The sequence below is a fragment of the Delphinus delphis genome, chromosome 3, assembly GCF_949987515.2.
Source record: "Delphinus delphis chromosome 3, mDelDel1.2, whole genome shotgun sequence".
NCBI lineage: Eukaryota > Metazoa > Chordata > Mammalia > Artiodactyla > Delphinidae > Delphinus > Delphinus delphis.
The window spans coordinates 39305202-39328160 of record NC_082685.1 but is presented as its reverse complement, the minus strand read 5'-3'; the positions used below and the strand labels follow the sequence as shown (position 1 = coordinate 39328160).

Here is a 22959-nt window from a genome sequence, read left to right as displayed (position 1 = left end):
TATGTCTACGGAACACCCTGAATGCAGACACAAATGTAAATAGTCATCTCCCCAGCACTTAAGGCAGTTAGGAATGAACCCAGGCAGGGAACACAGGAAGAGAAGCCAGCTTGGGGTGGAGGCTCACACACACAGAAAACGAGGCTGACAATGGAGTTTAGGGCTCATTGAGTTTAAGTTGCTGGATATTTCCAGGGAGAGTCGGAGGTCATCAGGTATAGGACTAAACCAACGATTCCCAAGTAGGGACAATTCTGCACTCCCACCCCCACAAGGGGACATTTGTCGATGTCTGGAGACATTGTGGTCTGTCATGACTGTGGTGGGGGGATGGTCTCTACTGGTATCTAGTGGGTAGAGGCCAGTGACATCTACTAAACATCCTATGATAAACAGGACGAATCCACCCCCACCTCCAAACAAAGGATTATTCAGTCTAAAATGTCATTTGTGCCCAGGCTGAGAAACCCGATACTGAACTAATGACCCAGCTTTAGTTTACAGCAAATATTCTCTCCAAAAGCTTACATTTATATTTGATCATGTGCAAATTAGTTATGCTTACAAAATACTGTCTTTTGTGAAATCAGCAGAATCATCATTTTTACTCCACTTTACAGTTGAGGAAATTGAGGTTTTGCAGAAATCTAACTCACACCTCCTTGACTCAATAGCCCTTATGCTAAACAAGAATAACTATTTTGTCTGTAAAAATAAAGCTTTCTAGATACTCTCAAAAATAATAGACTGAGTTGGTTCTCATCTCATCCAAGAGCTACATTCCTATAATTCGAAGCTTTCAGACATTTCACTGGCAGGTCCTGTGAGGAAAAACAAGGCCCCAGAAATCTTACACACACACTCTTTTAGATTCCTGGTGTCACCAAAGTCCATCTCTAACTTTTCTGCCCTGAGAAGCACAGCAAATTTGATCCCAGTATTCATAAGGCATCACACATGTCTACTAGACACGTTTATTACACATCAATTGGTTCGTGCTTGGATATGCCTTGTTCTTAATCCAAGTTTGGTCAAAGGAGATCTATGGCCCATTTCAAGGCCAAGGTAAGTGACAACACAGTTTATACTGAATCCCAACCTCATATTCCAAGACACTCAGCAACACATACTTAATAGCATCACATGTTTCACCAGCAGAGCTGACTCCAACTCAACACAAAATGTCCTGGGTGGGAATGAAAGCACCCAAGTCTACCCGCTTTGGTCAGAAGCTCCCCAGGAGAAACATTTTCCAGGACACTAGGAATCTAGGGATTCTCCCCATTTATCTGTCAGGACAAAAGGTGGCAAGGCCAAATGATTTCCAGAACTGCTTTAGAATCTCAGGAGAGAATGTCTTCTTTCTACTGAATTTGTTCTTTCATGAGACTACTGAGTCTCACCTATTAAAAATAATCATCTTGTGGGAGGGAGGGAGATGCAAGAGGGAAGAGATATGGGGATATACATATATGTATAACTGATTCACTTTGTTATAAAGCAGAAGCTAACACACCATTGTAAAGCAATTATACTCCAATAAAGATGTTAAAAATAATAATAAAAATAACAATAATCATCTTGGAGATGAAGAGATCTTGACATCCAAAAATCAGTGCCCAGAATCATCCCTTCCCTTTCTCCCATCAGAGAATATGCAGCTAAAATTTGTCAAGATCCTCTCAGACATCATATATTTCAATCTACACTTAAAGCGGACTAACTATACCTAAGAACATACCTTAAACACCATGCTATTTTTCACTGACAGACCCCATGGGCATCCATAGATGAATCATGACTCTGGCGGAGAAACTAACATTGACCATGCAAATGAGTTAGTCATAAAATTAGACGGAGAGCAACACAAGGGTCTAGAACCTCGCTACTCAAAGTGTGGTCCATGGCTTTGCCACCACTTGGGAGCTTGTTAGAAAGGCAGAATTTCAGGCACATCTCACACCTCAATTAGCATTTTAACAAGACCCCCGGAGGATTCTCAGCACTTTAGGGCTTGAGAAGCATGTATCTAGAACTTAGCAACCCTTCCTAAAACCCAACCACCATGTCTGTGTCTTGGAAGTTAACACATGTATTTTCACATCTTTTTTCCTTTAGTAAATGTATAATTATATGAGGCTAACATACCACTCATGCTTTAAATGGTGGCAGATATGACTGATGCTTGAAAACATTTACGTGTTGCTGTACAAGGACATTTCTGAAACAGACTGAGTGTCACCCATACCGCCCTAGATATGCCCTGCCTCTTCAGGGGTCCACTTTTAATAGATAATTACTGACAACAATTTCCAAGACTGGAAAAGGAAAACAGAGAGAAAGGAGGGTGGAAGGTGACATCATTCCAAAACAGCACAAAGGTCCTATTTACCAGTTTTCTACCTGTAGAACTTTCGGCAAAGGATGCATCACTTTGTATGTACTTCACTTAACCTGCAGTGGTTTAAGCTTATGAGTCCATTTGGGAAGCCAGACTAGGCTCAAAGGGCACCATTGCTTCAACCAGTGAACGCAGGTGGCTCAGTCCTAATTCTTCTCTAATATAAACAACAACTTCTAGGGTACCCAAAGTCTCACCTGCTCTTCACCTCTGGGAAAACCATGATACTCTGTTTCTTCTCCACCTAAGACTTTTTTACCCTCTCCCAATACTCATGTCATTATTGAGGTATAAGAAAGACAAGACAGACCCACCTGGAATCTCCGCATGTCACGTGGGTTTCCTGCATTCTTTAGGCAATTTTGGTTACACTTGAGGAAAAATTTCAAGAAGAACCTGTGAAGAAACAGATTATCACGGTTAGCATTTCAGTCCTGACACAGAAGGGAAAAAAGTAGTAAGTCACTTCTGGGTCATGCATTCTATTCTCTGCACGTTTCCTGAAATATTCAGAATGATGTTAGAGCCAGTATTTTGTTTAAAGCTTTAGCCTTTGTTTTGCATCCAAGCTGGACCTTCTTTATGAAGAGAATGCTCTCCGTGCTGCCAACAGATGTCACAAAAGAATTAAGCCCCCAAGGAAGTATTTTCACTCATAAAGAGGGTAAGTCTTCCCGATAATTTAAGGCAGGGTCCAACTGGAGATAACTGCCTGAGAATTACTCAGAGTCCCCAACAACAACATGTAATTTAAGCCCCGTAAATTCACAGATGATGAACCGGCAAGATACATGCTAGATGAATGTAAGGAGATGGTAAACACTTTTTATCTTAGCATCTCCAAATAAAATATTCTAATTAGGAGTACTTATGAGAAGTAGGTAAGATTCACATACTGACTGAAGCCCTTTGGCTTCTTGAACATATCCCATACGTTTTCCTTACATGCATGCTATAGACAAAAGCTATTTGTGATGGAAGAAGGAACGTCCTGCCTCACTGCCACCTTGATCTCTGAATTGATTCTAGAGTGAGATCCATGGGTTTTACTGGCTAGGGTGACCAAAGGTCCCAATTTGCCAGGAATAATTCTAGTTTACACCAGCTGTATTAGTGTAAGTATGAACAGTACCCACTTTAACTTTCAAAAGTGTCCTGGTCTGGGTGATAAATTAGATGAGTTATTTCTATATTTCTTAGCTGGCAGTTGTTAAAAGTTCATCACGGAAAGGCAGCAAGGATCAAAAGTGTCCAGTTAGGGCATTCTTGTTGTCCACCTACAATTAAACTTCTCCACCTGCCTATGTTTGGGGAAAGAAGCATTTTAAAAGCTGCCGAAAGTTCTTCATTCCTTTTTACTTTTAGTGCTGTGAATTTCAGGCCCAAATATTTTCCCAAAATATTACACTGCACTAAAATGTTGATTAGTTCAATTCCCATAGGAATTTTCTTGTCTTCCTCTTTTCTCCACTTCAAGTCTACACTGGAGTAAAATCCCTACTTCAATACACATAATTTGTGAAGAACTATCACTCCAGGATGCCTCAGTCCGGACTTAGCTCTGAGTACAAAGCCTATCGACCAAATAACACCTCTGTAATGACAGCATGGCACAAAGATGCACCAAATTCAGCCAATTTCTGAAAACCAAACTGAGAGAGAGCCCAGCAGAATCTCTCTCCTCCCTGGTCTCTTAGAATCTGCCAAGAGGGAAGTATGGCGTGGGAATAACTCTTTGAAGAGAGACAATGACTTTGCTAACCCAAAAATAACATTTTAAAATGTAAACATCTTCCTGAAATGGCTCTTTCAACATCATGCAACATTCAACTGCCCATCAGTAAAAGCTGGCTTCTGAACGATCCTTCATCCCTACTTCCAGGTTCTCTTCACAGAGGCCAAAGTTTATCAACATTTTGAACAAGACAAATGACTCATGGAACACTGCTGAAACCCAACTGTGTCAAATGAAATCCAGCTCAAAGAGCAACAGTGTCATTCCCTAGCCCAACTGGCCATGCTGACTCCTGACTTCAGTCGTAGTCTGGGGGAAAGGAAAGGAGTTTGAGAGAGTGGTCACAATCCTAAGTGCCTCTGCACTGTCCCTTTCCTCTGAACTCTCAGAGGCAAATGCTGGGTAGTCCTAGTGATCACACACCGCTGTCAGACTCTGTTCAATGTGGTGGAGGTCGGGACAGTGAGTCTGCCATCTTGCTGGGGTTCAAGCCTACATCCAAAGACATCTGAGATGTGAAAACTGGCTGCTTCTTCCAAACATAGCTGGTTGGAAGGGAATATTTAAAAGCCACCCAAACCCCAGGACAGGGCTGAGTATCACTAAGTTGACAGTAAGAGTCAGCTTGGTATGATAGAAAAGCCACAACCCTTAGAAATACCCAGAATGGGATTCCCATCCAAACTCTGACAGGTACTGCTGTGTGACTTTGATAAATAGCTGAACTTCTCTGCATCACACTTTCCTTATCTACAAATTGGGTATAATACCAGTCCCTACCATACAGGGCAAGTGTGAAAACTAACTGCAATGATGCATAGTGTCTGGAACACAGTAAGCATGGTGATGGTGGCAGTAAAAATAATCATGTCTTTCATGTATTAGGTGCTTACTTTGTGCTCAGAACACTAAGAACTTCAAATTCGTTTTCCCAACTCAAGCCTCCTAAATAAACTCTAGTATTAATCCCATTTTATTGATGAGGAAACTGAGGTTCGGAGAAGTTAAGTTGCCCAAAGGTTATTAAATGTGAATTGACTCAAATGTGCACAGAGCCTGTGCTTTTAACCATTATGCTATAGTGGTTTTAATAATAATAGAAGTAGTGCAGTATTGATATTAATACTAATTGTACCACTGACAGCAACTGTACTATAATGGCAATTGCACAAATAAGTGTAATCATAAGACTAATTATTAGTACGATTATTTCCACTCCGTCAACATGAATATTGTGGAGGGAGACGTCGCTGCCTTTCTCCATCCAGTGGGCACCCGGCTCCCATTCCCAGTTCCCCAGGGTTGATAATATTTGCTGCCTGTGTGTGTTTAAGCCATTTGAGCCCAGACTCGACAGCCAGATTCAGGTTGTGTTAGAAGGAGCTGTCAGCACACCCTCTGACATCTTCAAGTCAGACAACTGCTAGCCACCGTGAGGGGGTCCATCTGGTGCCAAAATGGATTTTGAAAGACCGGCAAACAGGACACTAGCTCTGCCAGAGAGAAACAGAATCAAGGGAGCAGGGGATCTTCTGTCTCAGCGATGAGCCGGGGCAAGGCACCTGTCACCAGCCCATCGTTAGCACAAAAGCTATGCCGGGCACACACCAGATCCCCATTACCCTAAGCAGCCCTGTCACTTGGCACGCTGGCAGAATCTCCTGCCCGCCCTCTCAACAGCAGATCACTAGCTGAAACTGAAGGCTTGACCATCTGTCGTGGGGAAGAGACGGCATCAACTGGTGCCTGGGGCCTCGCACAAGCCCTTATGTGGAAAAGACACTCTGAAGGGCCAGTTCTTTTGGAGAAAGGCAGCCCTACCCCAGGGGGAGCATCAGGAACTCTTTCAAAGTTTTCCCCCAAGTAGATGCCAAATGTCTGACCCTTTCGGATCACACTTCCTTAAAGGAACTGAGAGGAGTTAGAAGCAGGAGTTAAAAATATCCCCACCGAGACACGAAGTTGGACATGGTACACAAACTTGGGGGATGATTTATCAGGCTGTTTTTAAGGCATTTGTAAACCTGGGGGACACGTGCACTTCTGCTGGCCTATGGAGAAGATCTCAGATTCCGAGGGGGTGCTTTGAACAAAGCGGAGGTTAGTGTAACTCAAACCCTCACTTTTGTCTAACAAATTACCACATTTTGAGTGTCGGGTGTGTTTGATAACGTTGTTGGAGGAAAGAGTGTGCAGCCTTACCCCAACCGTGGGAAACTGACCTAAGGCAGGACAAAGCCCCTATTGACCCTTTAGCGTTCCAAAGAGTTCCATAAACTACAGGAAACAGCCCAACCAGGACCAAACTCCAGGGTTTTTTTTTTTTTTTTTTTGGTAGGGGGGAGGAGTGGCGAGAAACCTGACACCTTTCCGTTAACTTTCCATACGAATAATATCTTGTGTTCATACAGTGTTATATTATCCAAAGCACTTATATACCCAGAATCTCACTAAATACTCACAAAAGTCCTACAAATTAGGCAGGCCAGGAATGATCAACCCATTTGAATGGTGAAAAAAAACTAAGACTCAACAAAATTAAGATATTTATCTACAGTCAAAACTAAACTAATACCCTATATTAGCCCAAAGGACTCATCATGGTATGAATTTTCTCCGTGATTTACAGGACTTTATAAGTGACCAAAACCAACACTGAGTCTACCTTCCTCGTCGTGCATGTGGGAAAATTGAGAGATCAGAAGACACGACAATACTCACACAGTTATAATCATTCTGAGAGATAAAACTATAATCCACATGTCCTGACTTCTAGTTGCATGATTTTTCCAATACAGCGTTAGCTTTTCAAAAGCCAACCCAATAAAAGCTCAACACCGGAGCTACTGCACTACTTAGTCTACTACCTCAATTAGGAAAGTGACAGTCATAAAACCAAAAGTGACATCCCATTGAAAGTTGTGTTTAGGTTCACCAATGAGGCTAATGTAGGACATTACCCATCGTTGAACATTAACTGAACCGACCACACACATCTGTAGAACATAACTCTTTATTCAGTGATTTCCTTGTGTCACATTTTACCAACCAATAGATATTCAGTATTAGGAGCACCTTTCATGTGACAAGCACAGTGCTGGATACCAAAGGTACCACTAGGCCCCCCCAAAAGGAAAGTTGATGAAATTAGCCAAGAGGATATGACCCATCCATATGAGGACGTAAAATAACAAAAAATTATCTCTGTATACCCAGCACATGGCACAAGACTCAGAACCAATGGGTTTTCAGTAAATATTTGTACAACTAAACAGAATCCAGGACCTCTTAAGGGTAGAAATGGGAACATTCTAAAATGAAGACAGCAGTAGAGTATATTGGACAGGAGCCTGGGTTAAAGATAAGACAAGCCTGGGTAAATTTCTACAATTCCCTGAACCTCAGTGGCCTCAATAAAACATGGGAATAACAGTACCTCCCTCCTAGCAACATGGTGTGGCTTTCATCATAATTCTAGCTTTACTCTTTAATTAACTGTGTGACTTTAGAAAAGTTACTTAACCTCTCTGTGCCTCAATTTTCTCATCTGTAGAATGGGGACAATAAAAGAAACTACTTCAGAGGGTTATTGAGAATTAAATGAGTAATATATGTGGAGTGTTTAAATAGTACCTGGCATAGAAGAAGAGATAATTATTTTCATTATCATTTGTCCCTGGCCACTGCTCACTGCCTAACACTCGGAGATATTGAGATTTTTTTCAGGTACAGAAAGTATTCTTCTCTCTTTGAATGCTAAGGTTAAGAAAAGAAGCCAAGATCTATGTAACTGACGAGAACTATAGGTTTCATTGAGTGACCTACAAAAAGAAATAAAAAAGAAACCAAAGAGAGATAATAATGACTACAGCAGCTCTACCCAAAGGCCAAGACACAAAGGAGAGAGGCAGTAGCTTAAATCACAGAGGAACTCCAGCTAGTCACAACTGAAGGGCATACACAGTAAAACCGTCCATTAGGCAACAGCTTATACATCATTAATGATTATGCAAAGTGTTGCAATAGATCTGGGCTGAGCAGGTTGAGTTTTCACCTCCCCCACCCAAATTCTGAAAAATCATGTCTTTCAGCCGCTCTCATAATGTCCAGGCTGGAAAGGAAAAGCATCAAGGCACACCTAAACTAAGACATAAAAGCCCCATTTGCAGCCTTAAGCCTCCCTGAAAGTTCCTCTGACTTATGCCCACAGATGGTTATGTGGCAGACGATCCTTCTCAAAGATATTCAAGACACGGAGACTCACTCTGGCCCAGTGAAGGAAACAGCTGTGTGGAAACAACTGTGGGGTCCCTTCTGTGTGAAATTCAAGCTGTTCCCACACACACTCGCTGGAGGGTAGAGAGAGAAATGCCTCATGATTCAAAGGGCCTCTTTGGAGGAGTCCCTGTCATAGACTGAGCCATTCTCTTTGCTTTGACGGCGAAGCGCAGAACTGCCCGCTCCAGGACCAGATCTACTGCCCAGATGTAACCAAGGAAGACTTTCCAGGAGTACAAGGATTCTCTCAAATTAAAAATATTTAACCAGAAAGCACCTATCCCTATCCAGACCTCCCGAGATGCCAGAGACTGTTTCAGAAATGCCATCACTACTCCATGGGAGCCCGCCATGAAGACGTAAACACGAGTCCATGGCCACTGCCATGAAAAATAGATCTCCCTTCAAAACAGGGGACGAAAACAGCTAGAAAGAGAAAACTTTATTTTCAGTGTCAACACTTTTGGGTTCCTAGTCCACAGGAAAAGTTGTAGAGTACAGTTCATGCATGTGAAAATATGATACCCCTAAGTCTGCCAAAATCCTAGGGATGCCACCAGGGCAGGCTGAGGAGGCTGAACCTCTGTGAGGGCAAAGGTTTCTCACTGCCTGGCTGACCTCCTCTCCTTTCCTGATATTCAAGTACGCTGCTGAGAGAGGACCTGCCTTGACTCAAACCCCCCCAGTTCTGTCTGAGAGATGAGGAAGGCAGGAAGGGGAGAACGAGGATCACAGAGAGGCTTCTACGCAGATGAGGCGCAGTCTCTCCTCCCTTCCCGCACTGGGAGGTGGAATGATACCAAGCTGTGGCTCTATCTTGGGGATCCCAGAGGGAGAGCATGTGCTGCCCCTATTCTTGGCCACTGACTTCAAGGAGTTTACCTTTTCCCCTGGCCAAGGTCTCTCGGATCTTAGACATTTCTGGAAAGTGTTCTCAGCCTGAAGGGACGAACATGATCAACTTGAAAAGCATCCGTGACCTCAGAGCTCAAGCTGGGCCGTAATGGAAGGACATAATTAGTGGCAAGGATTTACCAAAAAGAAAGAAAAAGGTGTTTGGGATAGCATAGCAGCAGAATAAAGAATTTAAAAATAGTTTTCAGTAAAAGGACCCACAACAAACAGGTCTCCCGGCGCTCAAAGTCAAATCTGAAAGGTGGGGAAAAAGCACCAGGAAAGTGAGAGGAGAGGACAGAATAACCAGTGGCCAATGGGGAAAGAATAAATCACCATTCTTTAGAAATGACATGGAGAAGGGAAGCCAGAGCAAGGGTGCTGTAGCTTACACCAACTGCTACAAGGTTAGACTGGATATTAAATGAGAAAGCATCACACATCCAAAGAACTGTAGAACTTGGTGTGGCAGAGCAGGCATTCATCTTCAGGGATATTCTTTTATGAAGATTACTCAAATGCCAAGTGTTTCTTGCTTAAAATGTGTTAAGGTACAAACCTTGGCTCTGGGCAGACATTTTGAGTCACCCTAGTAGTTTGATTTGCAGCAGGAATGAGGCAAATAACAAAACCAAGTATTGTCCATCGACGGAGGAATGCATAAAGAAGATATGGTACATATATACAATGGAATATTACTCAGCCATAAAAAAGAACGAAATAATGTCATTTGCAGTGACATGGATGGACCTAAACATTGTCATACTGAGTCAAGTAAGTCAGACAGAGAAAGACAAATATCATATAATATCGCTTATATGTGGAATCTAAAACAATGATACAAATGAACTATTTACAAAACAGAAATAGAGTCACAGATGTAGAAAACAAACTTATGGTTACCAAGGGAGGAAGTGGGGAGGGAGAAATTGGGAGATTGGGATTGACATATACACACTACTATATATAAAATAGATAACTAATAAGGACCTACTGCATAGCACAGGGAACTCTACTCAATATTCTGTAAATGACCTATATGGGAAAAGAATCAAAAAAAGAGTGGATATATGTATATGTATAACTGATTCATTTTGCTGTACAGCAGAAACTAACACAACTTTGTAAACCAACTATACTAATAAAAATTAATTAAAAACAAAACAAAACAAAAAACAAACCCAAGTATTTGTCCTTCTTGGGGCTGGGCATAGACTGAGAATGTATTTGTCTTAAACTGTTTCCATTACAAGGATCATGATCTGCAATGAATCACATGGCACAGAGTTCCTGCAGACCCAGGGATAGGATCTGAGACAAGCATTTCTGGGTCACTGGTGCAAATCCTTCCCCAGGCTGGAAAAGATGCAAACGCAGTGGCAACTTTGTTTCAATAACAATGGCCCATCCCACAAAGCCCGGCCTAAAAGGTGAAGTAGGAGGAGCCTCAACACCTCAACTTAGCAGGTACTACAGCAGACACATGAGTGTACCCTGTACAAGACACTGCTCTGAGTGCTTTACATGTATTAATCCATTTACTCTTCTCAACAACCCTATGAAGTACTATCTCAGTTCTCATTTTATAGATAACACAACTTGAGGGGTCATGAGATCTGTCCACGGTTTCCTATCAAGTAAGTGGTAGAGCTGGGATTTGAATGTAGGCAGTTTGGCTCCAAAACCCACATCCATGAAACTACATTCCTTTGTATGTTATATGTATGATAGATATTATGGGAGTACAGATCATTGACCATATCTAGCTATTCTCTTATCAGCATCATCAAATTCATTCAAGATTAGAGGTGAAGTCACCATACAAATTTCTGGTATTGCCACTAGAATATTCCCAATTATAAATGTTAATGTGTTTCGATTTTGCTTATGAACACCCTCGCCTATTTCAAATGCATTTTAACCACAATTAATGACCAGTGGGTCTGGTAATAAGAGTCAAACCAGGTTCAGAGAATGATGGCCAAAGCAAAATCAGTGTAACCTGGGTCTCTTGGGAGGACTCAGTGAACATCACCTTAAGGATTTAGTTATACTCTCTGTGGTTACCAGTTCCACAAGTCACTATCTTTGAAAGTCTTTCTTGCAGACAGAAAGCCACAGGTTGAAAATAAAAGGCTTTTAGTACCCCTCTGTTTAATACCTATGTGTATAAAATTTTAAAGCAGACTCATTTAGAATCTGATGTTACAATTTCACTTTTCCTCCTAAGGACTCTAAGAGTTTCGATATTAATTTCCCCTGCGGAGGTGACCGACACCAGAGAAAGATCAAGAAGTTCAAATCCACAGTAACTGAAACATGAGGGTTTTTTTGAACACCCAAGTCACTATTGTTTTTCAAGACTTTATGAACTGTAAATGTTCAGTGTCATTCATTTACTCAATCAATAAATAAATACCAACTGTACTAAGATCACACTGACTATGGTTCAAGTTTTTCTCCAAAGGAAAAAAAAAAACTTTTATTTTTAACGAAACCACTTAAAAATAGAACTTCCAGAGGAAAAAAATGGACTCTGCAGGTGATAGGGTTTTTGAGTAATTACCAAGAAAGGTTGAATACTCGTAAAGTATTAATGTGTTGTGAGTGTTCCGGCCATGGCTGGATCAGGGGATTGGTCAAAGTCCCTAATAATGTCAAGATTTTACCTTTCCAGGCACATTGGTCCCCTACTCTTTACGTTCCTGCATTCTTCGCTTCTGTCACGTCGAGATACACCCCGCGCCCTGAACATGAAGTTTCCTTCCTGCCTTCCCCAAAGGCTGGATTCCTGGGTCTGACATGCCTTCCCCAACCCCACACCATCTCACCCTCCCATAATCCGACTTATCTTCCAGGTGCAGTTTAAATGCACTGAGCCCAAGAACCTCAGCTAGAATTAATCATTCCCTCCTCCACTCTGCTACAGCTCTGGTCACACTCGGTCTTCACATTCTGTACTCCAGTCACTTGAGTAATCATCTACCCACTCCATAGCACTGCAGACACCTTTAGAGTGCCTCCATCTTCCCCACAGCACCAGGTACAGCTGTATTTGGAAAACAGTAAGTAAATATCCGACTTGATAGACCGTTAGTATTAATGGCAGTTAACTTTGAATTACAGCACAAAGATGACATCTTTCTTTTTTCCACTTTTTTCTTGGTTCTCTGAATTTCTTCTGAATAGGCATTACTTTAAGAAAAGACAAACAACTTAATTTTTGTAAAAATTGAAGTGAATATCATTCAGAATAGAACCTAGGGAATGCTGCCCCCATTTTGCAAGGGATAAATTAGGAACTAAAAAGAATGAGTGTCTTTGCCAAAGTCTTTATGCTCTAAGATATGGCAGTTAATTCAAATGAGAACACCTAAGAGCAGTCCATCTCATACTCTGTAAAATGTAGGTCATTTATTAGTTTCTCATATGCATAATTCATAAAAGAGTGTCAGCTGGGCAGATTCCACACCATTGGTATCCTCAATTTCTTACTTTAAAATTCCTCAACATCAAAGTTTAAAATATTTTATTTAAGTTAAACTTGCCATTTGTCTTAAAGCATTTAAGCATAACCCAAAGGGACAAAATGTCATGTAACTAATAGTATGAAATGGATCACCTCTCTCCAAAATTCTACATACCCTTCTGACGACTTCATTGAAACCCAGTGGTTAAAGCTCTTGGTGATTTGCTATTTCTTGGTTCAGCCTATTTCTTTAAGTTATCCATTAAATTATTCAGTCCCTCCTTCATTAAGTATTAACTAAGCACCTACTACGTGCCAAGCTCAAGCACAGAAGACAACTTCACCCCTGCCCTTATAGAAGCTCATCAAAGTGCAGGCCACCTGTGTCAGAATTAACTGGGAAACTTGCCCTGGTGGGAGTAAGCTAGGGGATAAGATACTCAGATAATTCGGATGTACGCTGAATGTTGAGCCTTGATATCTAATTTATTTTTTAAAGTCAAAAGTCATGTCAATACCATGTGACAAATGCAAAGTTATACACCAGAAATAGTGAACTGCACAGAAGGGATGGACATCTAATCATGTGTCATTGAAACCAGGTGTAAAAACTTATGTCAAATCACCTCTGAGTAAGAAGAAAAATTAAATTCATTCACCCACCCCACCTCCTGTCCAATATAAGCCACAGAGAAAGAAAGGAGTTCCTGGTTGCCAGGGAAAGCTGTACTTGACAAATTTTTGCTTCAAGGAAAAGAAATAAGCTCATTTTTCTACCAAAAAGGAAAGAAAAGATAAACGCATCAGCTGAAGAAGCTGTTCCCCAAGAGAGAAGCAAGAAGTCTTGCTAGGATGAAAATTATTTCGAAGCCTATTTAAACCATCATCATCCCTTTTTTAAAAATCTCACTCCCCTTGTCTGTTCACTTTTCTGGACACATCCTTCCTCGTCCCAATCTCAGCATCATTCTGTGTTGCCTCCCATCCTCCAGGCTCACACACCACTGGGGATAATGAATTTAATTTGAGCAATGGCTTTCATTGAAAAAAATCAGTGCATTCCAACATGCCACACAAGTGAAGTTCAGACAAAAACAAGTGACTCCTTAATTTGGATTTAAAGCTCAGGATCGGTCTCCAAATAAAAATGACCAGTGGTCATCATGCCCACAGAGCACTGACAATAATCTCATGAGCTCCAAATTATTCCAGTTTATATTATGGGCGATCCAATAAGTCTGTGTGTTCTAGTTCATAAAAATATAAGAAAAAATTTATCATCTTAAAATCATAAAATGCAAAATAGAGTCTGACATGTTATTAAGCACTATTTCTCATGATATCATAAGGATGCTGATGGAATATGAAACTAAAGCAATATTGTTGATGAACAATGACATAATTGAGATTTCTGAGCGTGCTTTGCAGCTCATAGGTCACACTCCCTTGCCGTCCCCTCCCAACAAGTCGCTCTTAAACAGCTTCAGTTTAAACCAGAAACACTGGAAACAAAACTCCAAAGAAGCTTTTATCACAAAAATTGGTTGATCATTTAGTAATATGGGACAAGAACTTAGAAATTATCTAGTCCAGATACTCTTAATCTAGAGTCAATGGATGGTCTACATACAGATCTTGAATACCTGAACGTTGTATCCAAAGTTTTATCCATACTTTTTTTCTGTAGAATGGGTCCAGATTGTGGAAGGAATCAGTGAGTTGATTGCCCAGAATCCATTTTCCCCTATTTTTGATAACAGTCCTCCATGCTGCTTTTGAAAAACTTCCTTGTTCACACCCAAGAGTCCTTGTATTTCATCAGTATTAAGTTATTCCACACCTGGGCCCCAGCAGTGCCTGTAATCCAGGCCAGACCGGTCATGGCATCTCTCCCCCAACTGTATGACTGCTTTAGAGATGAGCATGTGATCCAAGTCAAGCCAATCAGGCCCAGTCCAAGCTAGCTGGAGGACTTTTCCCTGAGTGGCTCAAAACAGAGATGGGCTCCATTCTTCTTAGAGCTGAACCTGGAAAAATGTGAGGCTGTGTGTCCTGGAAAATTCTATTCTTCGAGATGAAACCATAATAGAATAAAATCCACTAGTATCCCACCTAATAGAGACCGCAGGACAAGGAGACTCTGCTAGGTGGGGAGGAGAGAATGTAGAGGAGCTCACATCATCCGATGCCCTCCAGGAAAGGAGGAGGAAAGTGGAGATGGAGATGTTGACAGAATGATGAAGCTGAGAAGGTAGCAAAAGGAAGGATCCCCCAAAAAAGTGTATGTGAAAGAGAGAATATTCTACTCTATTGAGCCCTGGTAACTTTCAGGCTGTACAATCTCAATATGCTATGGCCCCTTCTCAACTCTCTGTCCAGGTAGATAGATAGATAGACAGATAGATAGATCTCTCCATGCAGGTAACAACGAGTGAACTAGGCTACATGTAACACCTCAGACAGTACCAGGAACTGTAGTAACTGAAGAGAGGATGTCTGGTCCACGTGGGGCAGCCTCACTCTTCTCCAGCTAACGGACTCCACGGGGGAACTTGGGGACAGTGTTGCCAGAGCTTCCCATTTCGAGAGAAGCTGGAAATACATATTAAGTGTGAAGTCTGCCAGTCTTCCAGACAATATAAGGGCCAGATATAACAGATCTGGGAGTGGAGTCCCAGTTTGCATCACTTGCTCTAAAGCGTAATAACCAAATTAGCAGCAGGTGATTTGTCTGTGAGGCTAGGGCAGGGCTTCTTTGGGCCCATTTTTTAATTCAAAAAAGTAATTTAAAGAAAAGGAGCCCTGTGGTTCCACTAAATGGGACTCCTCTCATAATAAAAAAAAAAAAAATAGTTTTTGCGTTTGAGGTAATGGCGTGTTTTGTTTTGTTATTTTTGAGAATCCTTGTCACCTGAAATCCAGATGTACTCAAGCCTGATTTTTCCCCCAGACTTTTGGCAGCTGACATGTTGGGTGATGGGAAAAGTTAGGAAAAACATCTGCACCCAGAAGCACATTTACCAGCATGAGGCTGCCCACAGACATGAACACAGACACAGGGAAAACCGTCCACGCCCACCTGTTCAGAGCTGGATTTCCTAGGGCACTTAATTCAATCAGGAGCAGTAAGTTTTATTAGCATTTTACAACCAATTAACCATGCAGGAAACAAAACACCTGACTCGGTGCATTCCTCCTGGCTTCTGAAGAGCCTGTGGCCTGGAAAGTCAGCAGTCTGGAACAATGTCTATGGCAGAAGATATTACCAACCCGGTACAAGCAAGTTTTCTCCGTTCTTACATTTAATGGGAGGACACATGAGTCTGGGCGGCCTCACTAGCATGGGAATCACTCGTGATTTCACCTAGATCCCCCATTTCACTCAGCAGGTGCCAGGCACTGGGCATTTACAGGGATCATTCCAATGAATCCTGACACTCCCAGACAGTTAGGTCCTATTAATGGCCCCATTTCACAGGTGAATATACTGAGGCCAGAGAGGTTGGTAAAAGAGCACAACATCTCATCCAGGCTGTAAGTAGCAGAACCAGGACCTGAGGCCAGGTTATAGTTCATAGCAGAGAGCAAGACTACAGTGTAGGGCTCACTGCCTACCCCTGGACCAAGTTAAAAGTGAAACTATAGGATAAGAGTGGGCTTCTGTTACTTCCAGGGATAAAGCTCCTTAGATGAAAAACAGGTATTCAAACTTGTGCTAAGGTCTACCAGCAATAAATCTTTGCTAAATCAATAATAAAAAATAATGGTATACTTTTTAAACTGTGCTTCACTTGAAAAATCATCTCTTTTCTAACTTTTCTTGAATTGCTCTTCAAAATAAACTCTTGAAAGATGTGCTAGGGGATGGGTAGAGTTGCCCCCATTTGATGGATTAGTCTATTGAGGCTCAAAGAGGTCAAGTGGTATGGCCAAAGTCACTCAGTTGCTTAGTGGCAGCCTCTATTTCAACTCCAGCCTTGGGGTCTTCCTTTTACTTCCACAAACATGCCAAGCTCTTCCTCACTCTGGGCCCTGGAATGACCTGGCCCAGTTGTCTCTCATCCTTTAGATCTCCCTTAGACATCGCCTCCCCAGGGATGACTTTCCTGCATCCTACCTCTGTGGTTCCCTTCAGTCCCCATCACTGTCTTTTTTACCCAGAGCCTAGGATAGGGCTTGACGTCGGGCACTAAAATATTTGGGAAATGAATGAACAAGTAAGTGAATGAATAAATGCCTGGGGGAATTCCCAATTTTGAGTCTCCTAATTTTTAATAGGGATAGATTGGGAGTTTGGGACTGACATGTACACACTACTATATTTAAAGCAGATAACCAACAAGGACCTACTGTACAGCACAGGGAACTCTAGTCAATATTCTGTAATAACCTAAATGGGAAAAGAATTTGAAAAAGAATAGATATATGTATATGTATAACTGAATCACTTTGCTGTATGTCTGAAACTAACACAGCATTGTTAATCAACTATACTCCAATACAAAGTAAAAATTAAAAAAAATAGTAGTGACTAAACAAAAGGATTTTCTCCCCGTCACTTCCAGTTAGAACCCCTTGGAGGGTGACAGACAAAAATGAATCCTGCCCCAGAGGTATTTAAGGGTCATCTGCTGAAAGGAGACCATGATGTGACCCCCACCCCCACCCCCAAATGCACACACTTGATCTTAAATGTCTTTCCCAGTTGACTCAAGGCTAGCTTCTTAATTCTGGTGGGAAGACCCACACAACATGGTGGAGATAAGAAAAATGGTGATAAATGAATAGTGTTCCTTCCTAATGGAAAGCACAGCATCCTCAGAGCTAAGCAGAGAAGTTGCAGGTGGGTGCGAAAGGCTACAGTTGAGGTCCCTAATTCTCCCTGAGTTTTCATCTCCTTCTGGGGTGCTCCTCAGATGGCTACCATGTGTAACAAAGAGGCCCCTAACTGAAACCTGACAATCCCCCCACCCCAACTCAGGCTAGGAGCTGTGGAGGGCAGTGGGTCTGCTTGAACCCCGTATGTGTTCTCTCCCAACCAAACAGTCCACTTCCAGAACATTTCTCTGAACTCATAGAGTTTTGAGTTTTCTTTTTTTTTAAAAAAGATGGCTCTTCCCTTACAAAGACAGTGATGATGGTAAGTTGTTCTCAAAGGGAAAAGTCTGGGAAAATATGGGATTTCATGTATTCTTCCTTGAATTACAGGATCAAGTGTGCATGCACTCTCTACTGCGATGATTCTTAACCATGCCTCAGAATACCAATTTCCTTCTAATAATGGCTGATTTTTTTTAAGGGAAAGAGAGCTCCAAAGTAGCCTAACTGAATATTTTACCAAATGTTGGGTTTTAGAAAAATAGTAGTGAGTAAAAGCATAGCTGATAACTTATTGAGTACTATGTGCCAGATACTGTGCTTAGTACATACTTCATTTATTTTTATATTTGATTGAAGTATAGTTGAATTTACAACGTGTTAATTTCTGCTGTACAGCAAAGTGATTCAGTTATACATATATATATATTCTTTTCATGCTCTTTTCCATTATGGCTTATCACAGGATATTGAATACAGTTGCCTGTGCTATACAAGAGGAACTTATTGTTTATCCATCCTATATATAATAGTTGGCATTTGCTAATCCCACACTCCCAATCCTTCCCTCCCCCTTGGAAATCACAAGTCTGTTCGCTATGTCTGTGAGTCTGTTTCTATTTTGCAGATAAGTTCATTTGTGTCATATTTTAGATTCCACATGTAAGTGATATCATATGGTATTTGTCTTTCTCTTTCTGACTTACTTCGCTTTAGTATGATAATCTCTAGGTCCATCCATGTTGCTGCAAATGGCATTATTTCATTCTTTTTTATGGCTGAGTAATATTCCATTGTACATATATACCCCATCTTCTTTATCCATTCATCTGTTGATGGACATTTAAGTTGTTTCCATGTCTTGGCTATTGTGAATATTGTTGCTATGAACATAGGGGAGTACACACTTTATTTTAATCCTCACAGCAACCTGACACTCCTCCATCCACCCACTCACCCTCCATCCTTGCCCCAACTCTCCAGGGAAGAAAACAGCTGAATGACAAAGAGATTAACTTGTCTACCAACAGACAGCTCCTGGCAAGTATAGACAAGATTTGAACACAGGGGCTCACTAGGCAGCCTGTGCTCTAAGAGCTGGAACAGAGCTCTCCAGGCACATAGTTTCTCTGCGCTCCTGGAGGACACAGCAGTCAACATGCACTGACAGCTATTGTATTTCTCTCTGTCCATAGACACTATGTCCTAAAATCTGTGCAAATGCCTATCTGTTTTTGAAAATTTTTAAGCTTTCTTCTGTTGTTGAAGCACCCCTCTCCTTCGCGATGTGGACCAAACTTACCCCTGTAATCTTCTTCCTCCGATTTTGCACCTTCAAGCTTATGTGGACCACTTCTCCTTCCATTCATCACTCTCTCTGCTTTGCTAACTCTGCACCTTTGCACATGCTATGGCTCCTCCTAGCACACTTCCTCTTTCCTTCTCCCATCCTTTCTCACCTGAGCAACTAGTCATCATCAGTCAAGATCAAGTTCAAACGTTACATGTATTAGGGCACTGCCCTGACCCTCCCAAAGCAATATCCCCAAACTCTCTCCTTTGTGCTCCCACCATAATTATAATGTTGCAAACAATCAAGTTTCATTTCTCTGCTGCCCTAACACAAGTTCCCACTCATTCACCATGACATCAATTTTTATAAGATTCAAGTCTTGAAGACTGAAATTTCACCAACATCCTAAGTATAATCTTTTTGGTGCTGTTAATCATTGAACTAGAATCCTGCACTGGGCTATTTATACTCTGAATTGCTCACATTGCTTCCCTTAGGAACTAAACATAAAAGCAAGTACAAGTGCTTTGTGTCTCAAGTAAGACAGTCCATTCACCAACAGTCTCGGGTCGGTGTTGGGTAGTGGTTTTCTATACTAAACACAGAGAGTGAAGAAAAAAATCCATTTAACTCTGATTTCTTGCTTTTTGCTAGAAAGCTTTATAAGTCGCTGCTTGGTCTCACCTAGTAGAAGAAGGGTCACTGCTTCAGCTGGGATTGTGACAAGCCTCTCCAGAATTAGAGTACTTTATTATCATGTTAGTACTGGAAAAAGTCACATAATTAACAGAATTTATCCTCATTTACTCTTTAAAACACTAATATTCAATTTCTCTGGCTCTGTTTAATTACTTTCCTTAACACAACTTCTTTTTCCAAGTTGACCTTTCCTGGGCTTATCTACAGAAATGTGTTAAAACTTTCCCGCTACTCCATTTAAACTGCTAGACTTCATTCATTTGAATAAGCATAAAAAGTGCACCAGGGTCTGTCATAGTTCACACGATGCCTTTGAATTAGCAGCCATAACGGTGTCATACTTGTGTGGAGATCCTCTGTTCAGAGTAAGTGATGACAGCCACCAGAATTACTGTTAATTGTAATATGACACTCGCATTATACTCAGTGCTTTCTAGTGGTAAACTAGCATTAGTTCAGGTGCCTAAGAAATTCAGAAGCTGAGACACCACAATTCTTTAAAGAGCGCAGCGCCTGTCACATGCCGCCTTCTTCAAGACCTGTTGGCTCAAGAGAATGAAGAGGATGGGAAGAACACACACACACACACACACACACACACACACACACACACACACGCATCAACATCAAGTCACCATTAGATAACAAAGTCATCATCAAATAAAAAATCTGCAAGACACTGAGCTTGCTCTTTCTCTCTCCTGATTTTGTTCTTTTATGCAGCAAAGTAGTAGAGAAATCAAGGTTTAAATGACACTTAGTAGAGGCTGAACTCCTGCTCCCTTTTTTCTGAAACACAGATAAAAAATTGTGCCTCTGTATTTCATACTGAGATGGTCTACAGCCTTGTCAGGAAGATGGGGGCTCAGAGCGAAGGAGAGGATCTTTGCTTTGAACAGATCTTTCGGTGTTACGGTAGTTGGTTCACTTCTAATGGAAGGTAACCCCTTCCTGATGAGGTCAGAGTGGGGCTGGGTGAGTGATGGGAGACAATGGATAAAATGGACAGTTGTCCTGGTTCCTTGGACAGTGAGTTCCAGGCATAGAGAATACAGACAGACTTCTGCCTGGGACACATCGGTAACTTGGGACGTCCACAGCAATCATCTTCCCTCTTGTTTGTTTATCAAGGGAAGAATCAGCCCCAATTCATTTTCCCTATAAGACACCCATCTTGGATGGAATGTGAAGAAATAGCAGATGAGAGGTCTTCCTCATCTGCCTTCCATTTTAGCCAAGTGACACGCGGGAAACTATAGTGGTCTTTATCCCAAAGTAGAATAACCTTGTGAACCCACAAACATGATACAACCATGTTCGCTGGGAAATAAAAGAGTACTCTCCAACCTCCAAGCTTTAGCTCCGTTGTTCCTCTGATCTGTAATGTCTTTCTCTCCCTCTTCAAGTCCCACCATCCTTCCAGGTCTTGTTAAGATTCTTCCCCTTCCAATAACACTGTCCAGATTCTCCCAATTTGGAGTTACTGTCTCACTTCACCATACACCTAAGGCATCCAACAAGTGTCTTTCTCAGGGCTCTTCCCAAGGTCATTTTATATTTAGGTTATCTATGCAGGAATCTGATTGGTTCACTTGGCTGTGAACATCCAGGAGGGTTATGAGTGTTGAGACTTTGCCTAACCTCAGTGACCACGTTTGGGGCCATGTCTGGCTGAAACAAATTCAGCCAAAGCTGCCCTTCACTTAACCTTTGGTCAAGCGTCTCAACGTTCCCGGAAAGGTTGTTATTTCCCACCTGCAAGCCTCTGCACATACTGTTCCCATTGCATGGAATTCAGTCTACTGAAAGGAAATCAAATCCATCCTTCAAGGCCACTGCCAGAGACTCCTTAATCACATTGGCCCAAATAGCACTAAGTTACCACAGCCTTTGTTTATACCACACTGGTCCCTTAGCTTATCTGCATTTACATTTTTTATCTACCCAACTAGATCATAAGCATCTAAGCGGAGGGATCATGTTTTATACAATCCCTTATCCTCCACAGTGCTCAGCAGAATCTTGTTTGTGCATCACAAACATCCACTGTACAGTGAGTGAACAGACATTGATTGAATATTTACTTCAGGATCTCCACAGAAATAATACAAGTATTGATAAATAAACTACTACAGTACTGGCAATAATACTTCTACTTCTGCTACTACCATGATAATACCGTGATTACTATTATCTGTGTTCTTATTAGAATTACTATTATTTGAGCGCTTACTATGTGCAAGGTAATTTGCTGAGCACGTTACTAATATTATCTCATTTAATTCCCACAACAACCCTAAGGTAGCAACTATTAAGGTAGATGGTATTAATAGTCCATTTGTCTGCGGTCACAAATATAGTAAGTGAGAGAGCCTGGGTTCAAATCCAGGTCTGGCTAAGGTCAAAAATCATGTTCTTGCTTACTACACAATTTGTATCCAGCTTATCACTATTCGGAGGGTACTCGGGATGCTTGTGAAGGGTACTTTTACTCTGCCTGCCTACTCACCCTGGCTCTCAGGTATAGGAATGAGGATTTGGAGTATAAAAGTGGTCCCATTCAGAGTTTGGAGACAAGGTGCCATCATGTGGAAGGTGGTAGCCATCGGCAATGGACTTGGGCGCCATCTTTGCATGGTTCTCTTTGGTGCAACTGTGTGCTTTTCGGTTTTTAGAAGGACAAGAAAGCCCTCTCAGCCTCTTGACTCCCTCACTGCCATACTTTCCTCAGTCCACGTGGTCAACCTGAACTTTAAAAGGGCTATTGCTTAATGCTTTGCAAGACAGACGTGTGACATTTATGACCACTCAGACTCACCTGTTACTGCTCCCCTTCAGCCCTAGCCCATGGAGCATCTTCTGTCTCAGGGAATAAACACCTTGGCCTCAGAACCCTGGCACTGCCATCATTACATCTACCTCCAACGCCCCGCACACGGGCAAACTCGGGGCCTCTCACCCTCAGCTGTTCCACCATGTCAGTATCACAGGCAGCGGGACACGCATTCCAGAGCCGGGTGGATTAACCTCCAAGATGACACTCAGTTTTAGCTTTAGCCTCCCTAAATCCTCAACAAAAACTTTAACAGCCA

The 22959-nt window shown here is 41.7% G+C and overlaps 1 protein-coding gene across 2 annotated transcripts in view; it reads right to left on the bottom strand.

Annotated features, from left to right (window-relative positions):
• The window catches only part of EBF1 (EBF transcription factor 1), a 398056-nt gene that overhangs the window by 138809 nt on the left and 236288 nt on the right, over window positions 1-22959 (bottom strand). For both annotated transcript variants that reach the window (XM_060008445.1, XM_060008444.1), the window contains one exon: window positions 2716-2797. In XM_060008445.1, coding sequence (XP_059864428.1) covers window positions 2716-2797 — 82 coding nt within the window. The remainder of the gene's footprint in view (window positions 1-2715; window positions 2798-22959) is intronic.